This window comes from Babylonia areolata, chromosome 4 (genome assembly GCF_041734735.1).
Source record: "Babylonia areolata isolate BAREFJ2019XMU chromosome 4, ASM4173473v1, whole genome shotgun sequence".
Lineage (NCBI taxonomy): Eukaryota > Metazoa > Mollusca > Gastropoda > Neogastropoda > Buccinidae > Babylonia > Babylonia areolata.
The window spans coordinates 7422281-7433304 of record NC_134879.1 but is presented as its reverse complement, the minus strand read 5'-3'; the positions used below and the strand labels follow the sequence as shown (position 1 = coordinate 7433304).

The 11024-nt window shown below is 40.8% G+C and overlaps 1 protein-coding gene across 1 annotated transcript in view; it reads left to right on the top strand.

The window, feature by feature from the left end:
• The first annotated feature begins 1684 nt into the window (after positions 1-1684).
• Positions 1685-11024, top strand: part of LOC143280813 (uncharacterized) — a 31133-nt gene continuing 21793 nt past the window's right edge. The window contains exons 1-2 of the mRNA XM_076585508.1: positions 1685-2017; positions 4868-5979. Of these exons, the coding sequence (XP_076441623.1) occupies positions 4899-5979 (1081 nt within the window). The 5' untranslated portion in view covers positions 1685-2017; positions 4868-4898. The remainder of the gene's footprint in view (positions 2018-4867; positions 5980-11024) is intronic.

Genomic DNA, 11024 nt, shown 5'->3' with positions numbered 1-11024 from the left:
TTCTCGTTCTACCAAAATAACAACAACAACAAAAACAACAACAACAAAAAACAAAAACAAAACAAAACAAAAACTGGCATTTTCAACTAAGGCTTCAAAGGCTGGTGGTGCTGATATAATACACAATGACCTTGGTTTTACAGATTGGACATGCCTTAAACCAATGAAGTTGTGGCTCTACAAAATGCTGATAACAGATTAGGGGAACAGAAAACAACATTGAGAGTGTAGAATCAAAAGATCTAGGGCAAGCAGCTAAAGAAGCAACAGATGTTGCCGAATTTACCCTTTCCAATGAACAAATCACTAAAGTACTTGAAACTTAACATGATATAATTTCCCCATGCCTAATCTTACTCTTCGTGAACTCAGAGGTTTAGACAAAGCTATGTAAACTCAGCATGGTAACCTAATGAACAATGTTACCAAATTATCTAGTCGAGATGAAGAAATATTCAGCTTAAAAATTCGTATTCAGTCTGCAGAGGCGGCTGATGAAGATGAAAGTAAGATAAGACCACTGCGCTTACAGCTGGGTGATCTGAATGTTGAGTGTTCTGCATATCTAGAAGCAATACCAATTAACAGAAAAGCACTGAGATCTCAAATCAATACAAATTCGTGAAACAATATATCGAATACTTAATGAAGACACATCATTAGCTGAGTGTATTCAAACTCAATTCAGAGAGCAAAGTATTACTATTGCTTCTATTCCAGCTGCTTTTGGTATGATCATCAGTAATATTGTTTTAGCCATCACTGGAGGTTCACCATCCGGTGGTACAACACCCAATAAAGATCTGACTGCGTCTAATCCTCTGGCTCGGGGTCTCAAGTTGGATAATTAGTAAAGTCACAGTTTTACACTTTTTCTTTTTACCAACTAGTAGTATTAGGTTGGGCTTTGAGTTCAGCACTGAAGGGGCTGGGGACAATTTTGGAGGTTAAAACTGAGGTGCGAAATCTGGGGTCAAACACAAGTCTCTGTGTACGTATGCATGTATGTATGTGTTTCTATGTATGTAAGGGACCTAGGGCAATGTAGAGGTCTAGATTGGTTGGTCCAGCACCCCAGTCCTTATACTACTTCATGCTATCATGCTTAAGTCGCTATTATTTAGTTTTGTGTGGTGTAGACCTTTATTTGGGGCGACGACTAGATTAAATACAACAAAACAACAACAACAAAACGAAAACAAACAAAAATAATTGTGGTGCACCAGCTTTTATCTGTTTTCCGCCTCTTATCTATTCTTCTTCTTCTCTCTCTGTCACTCAACTCTGTGGTCGTGGCAGGGACTGGATGGGGAAAAATGCACATGGCAGTCCTCATCTATTATCCTCGGGAATAGACTCAGTGTGTGCCTGTGTGTGTGTGTGTGTGAGAGAGAGAGAGAGAGGGAGGGAGAGCGTGTACGTCCGTGAGTAATTGTACACATGTGTGATGATAGCTAACAATGAAGAAAAGCACCACATTCAGCATACCACTCAAGCAACAGGTCACTCATCAGCTACGCACGCGACACCGCACGCGACACCGCGATGTTAAAAATAGGTCAAAGTTTAAGCCGACAACCCGTCAAGCCACTCCCCACCCTTCCACCACCAACGCAGATTCCAAAGTGTAAATGTGATGGGACATCGGCGCGGCAGCCCCCCCGCATGCGTGCGCGGTCTGGCTTCGCCCGGCACCTGACCATCGCCGACCTGACTCAGTCATGAACATTGCTATGAGTTGGACGAACGAAAATTCGCACGGTCCGCCAAGATTTTAGTGCACTGGTTGTTGACAGAGCTTGCGTTACCACAGCGCGTGAAGGGAGCGCGTGCGCTGGTCGAGAGAAAGCCTGACTGTGTGTGTGTGCGTGTGTGCGTTCTCATTGGTCGTTGCACGTGCTGTGATGACATCACAGCAGTCTGCCAAAACAAAGTGGCAGTCGTGTCGTTGGCGCCAGCACACCAAGCGTGAAAATTACTGGCGAAGACAAGTGTTTGACAGGAGATTTCTGAACTGGTGAGTTCATGTTTGGGACTTTGGTGGAGGGCTTTGTTTGTTGGTTGCTTTTTTAGTGTAAGTTTTGGTTTGCTTAATTTGTATGTTTGTTTTTTTTGTTTTGTTTTTTATGGCTGCTTTCAAGTGAATTTTTTGAGCGTCTTTCACTGTTCAGTTATTTGAAATTGGTTTTGTTTATATTTTGTTTATATTTGTGCTTCATGGTTGAAAAAATAACAACGACAAAACAACAAAACTGTACGAACTTTTTGCTCTGTGTGTGTGTGTGTGTGTGTGTGTGTGTGTGTGTTTTCACTGTCCTCTCGTTCTGACGGAAACTTCTATTTCAGTTTTGTGCGTTTTTTTGTGTGTCTGTTTTTATGTGTTGTTGCAAGTAATTTTTTATAGCAATAAGTTTTAAAACAATTTTACACATATCTGGGAAAGCTTGATGGTTACGTAATGTCACGTTTCACAACGCATTGTTTCACAACATTTTAACTCTTTTCCGTACTTTACAAGTGCATTGCGCACTCAATGTTGAAAAATGCATCAGACATATGTGGGGACTCTCTTTTTCTTCCCCACATCAAGCGGGCAAAAGGCCTCGTCAGGCCTGCACGCCTTGATATGATATGATGATATGAAGACTCACAAACGAGCGTATGATTTTCTCAAGCTGAAGGAGTTCGGGCCATGTTGCTTGTGACTTTTAAACATAAGTAGGCTTAATACATATCAAACAAGTACAGCTGGTATGCAGAAGTATATATGTGGTATGTGTTCAAGTTGTCCACGGTAATTTTGGACCTGTAGCTGAAATTATTACTACAGACAACAGTGAAAACTCAAGTTATTTTGCTCCGGCGATAAAATCAAATGTCAGCGCGGCTTTCGTCGATTAATGTCAGACGGTTTGACCTTGATCATGGCCGTTTACGTTTGGCACACACTGCCGGGACTGTCGAACAGCCTTTTATTTTTGAAGGGTGAAGAGTTTGAATAACTTCAGCAATGTGTTTATTCACTGTTATACTATTACGCCAAGTTGGTTATGATAATTATGAAGTTCTTATTGCTAACTAGTTTTTGTTATTATAGAGTCTAGTATCATTATTGTTATTATTATATTCTTTTTTTTCACCTTATGCTTACTTTTGGTTTGCTTTTTCAAGACGGATGTCAAATTAAGTGGACCGTGATGACAACTTTGCGCCTCGGACTGAAGAACTTTAGCATACAGTTTGTTAATTCATCGTAAGCAGCCTGATCATTCGTGCACATAACTCGCTTTGTTCAGCAAGAACATTGGAGCGGATTAACGGCGATTTCTGTTCTTGAAGTCAAGTTCTTCTTTTGCTGTGGGTACTTCACCATCTGTGTACTGTAGCATATTTGATCACGGTATCTCAAATCGATCTCGGTTAGATTATCGATCAGACATGGTCAGTGTACTTTTCAGTCGACAGATATACGTGCTATTTATCCAAGATCTCTCTTTCTCTCTCTCTCTCTCTCACTCTATGATATATAATGATAGGCTGTTTTCAGCCGTGTGAAAGAATAAAACGTTTTGTAGATGATTATTTATTTGTTTACGTATGGTTCTTTGGAAAAATGTATTAAGGCTTTGTCTACGTATTCTCAAACAAAACTAAATACTAAGACACATCAGCTTCGTTCCAGTCTGAAGAATCTTTCGTTAACTCATCAATATGTTCCTCTCTTGTTCCATCGGGCCTGCTTGTTTTTCTGTGTCCGCACTGACCGCGAGGGCAAAGACGAACACCCATACCAACTTCAGTTTTTAGAGATCTTCTCTTTGTGATGGTTCTGATGCTTCGGCTGATGAACAAATTGTAAAGAGTGGTAACTCTCTCCATAAACAAGGTACATAACTTCAGGTCAATGCTGCTTACGCTACCGATTCAGCTAGCACACAGGTAAATAAAAGGGACATTGGAACAAACCTAGACACTTTCTCAAAAAAAAGGAAGCGCCTGGCTTGTCCATATACGGATCATTTGACATGTGCACACAGCAGCAATGACAGAAGAAATGTGCAAATACAAGCTTTTATTCGAGACTGGCATAGCCTCTTTAATCCTGAACATGCCACACAGAACACACGGACAATACAGAACGAACACATGGTTTGGTTGATCATGACTTTCCTCTGTGGGTAGGCCAACCACATTTTGATTGCTCATCCTTGGTAATGACAAAGCAGTATGTAATGATATGCATCACTGATGTATAATTCATTGATGTAGCAAAGGTTACTCATGGAACGCAACACTACCTTTTGCTGTTATCGTTACTGGTATAAGTTTGTCTGCCATGTCTGTAGGTCCCTACTTGCATTTTCCGATCAAAACTAACCCCAGTGTCTCCGATTCTGTGAGGGCTTTCTTCGTTGATTTTTTTTTCAAGCTTGAAAATGTGATTGTCTTCTTGACTTATTTTCACACACACATAGTGTGATTGTCTTCTTGACTTATTTTCACACACACATAGTGTTGTCATATTAACCTTATTTTCATACATCGAAAACTGTTTTATTTTATTACTTTTTTCCCACACACACATAGTGTTGTCATATTGACCTTATTTTCATACATCGAAAACTGTTTTATTACTTTTTTTCCTTCTTCCTCTTGGCTCATTTTAGTTCAGATCAGTAAATGTTTTTAGTTTTTTAACCGTAACCATGATGTGGTTTTTATCTATTGACCAGCAATGATCTATGGTTTGCGTTGTTCTGGTGGACTACCAGCAGAGATTATCTGCTCTCATCTGATCTGATCAGAACGGAATCTTACTGTCGTCAGTCAACATTTATTCTATCTTTGCCTTGTCCGATCTCCGCAGGTTCTGACCTCATGCGTCCCGCAGTTGACTGATGGAGAAGGAGATCAAATCACAACAACAGCATCCCTTATCTACAGCAATAACCGTCACACCAACAACTACAATACTGACAAAAACAACGCCAACAGCAAGCGACAAGGACAACGGCAGAGGCCATTCACACATAGTGAGCCTGGACAGTGGTGACAGTAGTATCACCAGCACCATGGGTGGTAACCGAAGTGGCAGCTCTAGTAGCAGCGTGGGCTGGATGGGTGAGGGAGGAGAAGGCAGCAGTAGCAGCAGCAGCAGCACCACCACCACCACCACCACCACCGCCACTACCACCGGAGTCAAGACCCCCACCACTCCCCGCCAGCCTTCTAACCGGGACAGCGGTTACCACACAGACTTCTCATTCTCCCCGGCCTCTTTCTCATCCCATGTCCACTTCACCTTCGACACCACCACCTTCCCTGACACACACTGTGGTTCCCTAGCGGGCTCCCTTCAGCAGGACTCCTCCTACCTGAGTCAGGGCTCCCATCATCAAGGTTCATCCTCCCTAGTAGAACCGGGATCCCCCACCATGGGTTCCACCACACCATCTTCTCTCCCTCCCAGAACATTTCTCGCCATTGGCCCTTGCTGGCAACCACGCCGCGTTCTCCCTGATGTTGACAGTGATGACGAGGGCGATGACGACGCTTTCGTGTCAGATGATGTCATGATCGGGGCCACGTCCCATCTTCCCGGGTTACACACCATTCCTTCGCGTGAAGCACAACAAGGCTCCCACGCCTCCACGTCCTCAGACAGAAGACAGTCCTCTGACGGCAGTGACGACAGACGAGGTGGGGCGGATGATGAGCGACGGAGAAGCAGGAACTGGTCACCAAGAACCGTGGCTTTCCGCGGAATCAGGTCTCTGGAGGTGGACGATGACACTTGCGAGGAGGGAGTGTCATGTACGGACTACCATCACGCCCCTCTCTCGCTGCTCACTCTGCCAGGAGGGGAGCGCATCCGACCTCTCATGGCGCGGACCATCGCCACTCAGACCCCCCACCTGCACTGCCAGCTGATCGACCAGATCCTTGACTGCCCCCAGGAGATCGTTCAGATCGCCAGAGGTGAGTGAAGGATTTTGTGTCCATTACTTTTCGTCGAACTGCTTTGCTTTCCACTGAACTGCTTTGATTTCCATTTCTTTACATTATCCTTCTTCTTATCATTGGGTTATTGTCTATTCACTGCAAGATTCACAGTGAACTGCTGCTTTATCCAACCCCCATAAATCTGACCCATCCTGCATAATATGTTGTACAGGTGAATCAAAAAGCTTGAAAAACAGTTCTTTGGAATTATTATCAAGTATACACAACGTCTGCAATATACATAATAAGGTATACTTGGCTTTTCATGCAACATGAAAAGAAATTAGAGAAAAATATTTCCAAATATTTGTAAACATTAACCACAGGCATTAAAACACCATCATATACTCACCTTTCCATTGTACCTAAGTAACAACCCTTCCGAAGAACTATAATAATATTACTTTTTCAACTGTCAACTGTTAATTGAAATATTGAGGCAGATACATTCATGTAAGTTCTGTTATGTAAGTTTTGAGTCTAAGTCCACAACTGTCTCTGAGAACAAAAACTACATCGTCAGCCATTAAATGAATGAACAAATTCAAAAGCATTGGGTATAATAGTAATTTCATGTCTCCCATTATTAATAACATGTAATGCCAACTCATTTATGAAGATAGAGAATAATACTGGACTACATCACTTGTTTAACAACAATTAACATAATCTGACAAGTTTGCACAACATCTGACCCTGTTTTTTTTATATTTTCTTACATTTAATGTATGTGTATTTACCCCTGATACTATTTTACATTAGCACAAGCCATAAAAAATAAGTTTATTGAATTAAAGGTTTTCTTGAAATCAATATAAGCTTCATACATTTTAACCCCTGAAAACGGAGTATGGCTGCCTACATGGCGGGGTATAAACGGTCATACACATAAAAGCCTACTCGTATACATATGAGTGAACGTGGGAGTTGCAGCCCATGAACGAAGAAGAAGACGACACAATTTACGACTGTGAGAAAACTGTTTCTGTATGCTAATGAAGTGAACATGTGGTCCACGTTCGTTCGTTTATTATATTTATAGTCTGTTCATCTAAGATGATGATGTGGTCCACAGTTGAGTTTGTTTTTTTGGGTTTTTTTAAGCTTGCCTAATGTTCGCCAGTTATATCATTTTCCTTAATCCACTGTTGTAATCTGTTATTCATAATAGTGCTATAAAGTTTACTGCTCACATCACTGTGAGATATACCTCTACAATTACTGACATTATCAGCATCACCCTTTTTGAACAATGGCAAAATTATTGACTCCAGATTTTAGGATACTTACCACTGTCAAAGAGAGTATTGACTAATTTCAAGAAAAAATCACACTTGACTGTTTGAATTTATCAACAATCACTATCAATACAGATAGATAAATAGGTAGAGAGATAGATAAATAGATTAATGGTAGCTAAGTGGTGGGGTGTTAATTGGAGGTGTCATTAGTCATGTTACCAATAAAAGAAATGACATGTGAAAAGAATGGTATATGGCTTGGGCAACTAATGATACAGATTGCTGGGAATCATACATAACACATTGAATATTGTTGTTTCTTGTGTTCAAACTTATCTGTTCTCGTCTTGGATACTAAGTAATTACTAGACAGTCCAATAACATGTGGTGTACTGAAATGGAGCTGTAGCAATTATGGCTTTTTCCTTGCGTTTAGTTGTAATTAATAGGCAATAATTTCTATATTCAACGGACCTGAGAATGTTTCAAAGTGACTTTTAGATATTTTAGAATATACTATGTGAATTCATTTCATGCGATGATAGACTTGACAATAATAGTAAAGTTCTTCATTTTATTATTATTAACAACATGTGGAGGGGGCGATCACGTTGCTTATATGTCCTTCAGGGACATGAAATTGCTTTAGCCTTGTGGAATTGTTACATATTTGTGTGTGTGTGTGTGTGTGTGTGTGTGTGTGTGTGTGTAATATTGTAAATATCTGTCATATCTGCTGGAAAGTGAAGAATGTGACCATGCGCAAGTGTTGAAAGTAAAATCTCAGCAACTCGCAGACTGAAAACTGTATGTGTAAATAATTTGATATATGTAATTTGATTAGAAGGCATGGAAAATACGCAGATATTATTCATATATGAACTTAAATGACTGTACCATTGTTAACAATAAGATACATTCGCCAAGTTGTGAACAGAAAAGTTAATGATTGTACTGTTAATCATATTGTTGCTGTGTGCTGGGGTGTGCATAGTCCTTTTGTGTAGTCTCAGGTGTTGCTGGAGGTTGTTGTGGGCTGCTGCACAAAGGAGTTATCTACTTCAGATCATTGATGCTAAAAGGACAACAAATGTTTACATTATGACTCATGTGACCTCATTTAAGTAAATGACGTATTACATGTAGAACTTGTGATTTAAGAAAGATGTTAAAAATGTATGTATATATATATATATATATATATATATATATATATATATATATACAACGTCAGCGAAAAAAAGGCCAACGATTGATTATTTTTTCTTGTTGGAAGAGGCTTTCTGTGTAATTTATTTCATGCAGCCAAGACAGTTTGGTTAAACTTAAGTAATGTTGCAAAGATGAGCAACATAGTCTGATCTATCCTGAGGTTTAATACCAGAAAAACACTATCTTCATTTCTGTTGTGTTTCATATAGTTTGTATTCTGTTTCTGATAGATATATTATTTTAATTGTTTATGTTTAAGCTTGGTGTAAAATACAATTGCTGTTATATAATATCCTTCATGCCCCAAAAGCGGTGAAAGGATTAAATATTCTTGATTCTTGTGTTATCCAATCATATGGAAAAAGAATCATTTAGGCACAGTGGCACAGTGACACGTATGGGGGGGAAAGTTTGTCCGCCTATAAATAAGATTTGAGGAAGGAATGGGGCTGTATAATAGTATTAATACAGAATATACTGTATTACTCTTTTGTCACAAGATATTTCTCTGTGTGAAATTCCGGCTGCTCCCCAAGGAGAGTGCATCATTACAGTGAGAGCGCCACCCATTGTTTTATCTGCCTGCAAAGTATGTTTTTCTGCCAAAGGTTTTCTTTTTCTTATTAAAGTGATTTTTTTCTACTGAGGAATTTAGCCAGGGTTATTTAACTAACATGCTCTAAGTTTATGCTGTACACGGGACCGCAGTTTATCATCTCATCCAAATGACCAGTGTCCAGACCACCACTCAAAAGTCTAGTGGAGGGGGAGAAAATACTGGCGAGTGTGGGATTCGAACCAGTGCGCTCAGATTCTCCTGTTTCCTAGGCGGATGCCTTACCTCAAAGCCAACACTCCACCAAGTGTTATATATATATTTTTTTATTTGGTGTTTGTCTCTGGCCCTCACTTAATTCCTGGTCAGATCTGCGAGTTTCTACTTAAGATTTGCATTGCTTGAATGGTTTGAAGTTTTTCATAGGTGCCTTCTGTAATTAAATCTTTCATTTTCTTCCACACTGTTATCCAAACTACCAAGACATTCTGGTTGTTTGATATATGTTTGTATATTGCGCATAAAGTGTTTACAGAGCTCTTGCAGTTCTTCGCTAAAGTTGTTTGATTTTATGCGTAGTGCGTGTGTGTGTGTGTGCCACGGTGTGTGAGTGCGCACGCGCGCGCGAGGGGGGTAGAGGGGGGTGTGTGTGGGGGGGGGGGGGGCACGCGCGCGATTTAGAGAGAGAGTGTGTGTGTGTTTGTGCGTATGTGTGTAGGTGTGTGCAAAGTGTATGTGTGCATGCGTGCGTGCGTGTTCGCTCACTCGCTCACTTGTGTGTTCAAGTAACTATTCATAAGTTTCTGTGACAAGTGAATGTTATGGAAGTAACTTTAACTGCTGTAAGGCTTGCACAAACTCTCTCTCTCTCTCTCTCTCTCTCTCTCTCACCTTTGTCAGCAGAAACTCGTGGCCTTTACTTCCTGTCGACTCCATGTTCGTTTATCTTTATAACTCGACTACATTTTAATACACCCCGACGTCGGTTGCTATTTAGCTTTTTTTTCTTTATTTAAATGTATCGTGATAATTTTTGTGCCTTCTTCTTTTTTCTAATGTGATCGTTTCTCTTCCAAAGGAACTGACTCATCACCAGTTAACTGATGATGACACCATAAGTGATATGCAATTGTAGTCTGCCCAACAAGGCACCTCAAAAGAGATGATCTGGCTGACTCTAATCTGTCTGTTATGTCAAAGTATGAAAATGTCGCGAACAGATTGGAAAAAAAAGTTAGATTCTGAAGCCATATGATAATAATTCTTACTACTGCCTTGATCAGGAATGTGTGTGTAACGACCATGTTGGTCGCCATTACATAGGCCATTTAAAATGTACAGTCCCAAGTGGTCTTATTTCATGATTTCTTACCATAAGAATTTAACAATGTATCGCGAGAACGTCGTCTCATCTAGTTCTTATTATCTTTACTATAATTTTTATGTAGTCTATTTTCGTCAAGAAATTTGGGGGACGATAAGAGATAGAGAGAGCCCCCGGAGAGAGAGAGAGGGAACTTTGTAAAAAGTTGTGTGTGTGCGCGTGCGTACGTGAGCGCGCGCTCATGTGTGTGTGTGTGTGTTCATGCTTGTATCCACTTTAGTGAACACATCTGTGTCAGTCCAGCAAGTGGTACACGTATTTACACACACACACACACACACACACACACACACACACCCAACTCCTCTGTTGAAAAACAAACTAAAATCACCCACCCGAAAACCCCAACAATCAAACAAACAAAAAAGCGCCATCACAAAATATTAATAACACTGGTTTGGCACCAGACAACCGAGACGCATAGCCTCATGCTCAGGCCAGGCCGCAAAGCAAGGCGCACGCATGCGTGCACCAAAACAAAACTCGTCAGCGCTAAAAATAGGCGGTGAGGGCCTCTTGTAGGCCAGTGCAGACAAGTAAAGCGCGTGGCGTTAGCAACAGCGTGGGAACAAGATACAGAGAAGGTCGGTGCGCGCAGCCCCAGCCTCGCTATCAGCTGGTGAGGCGG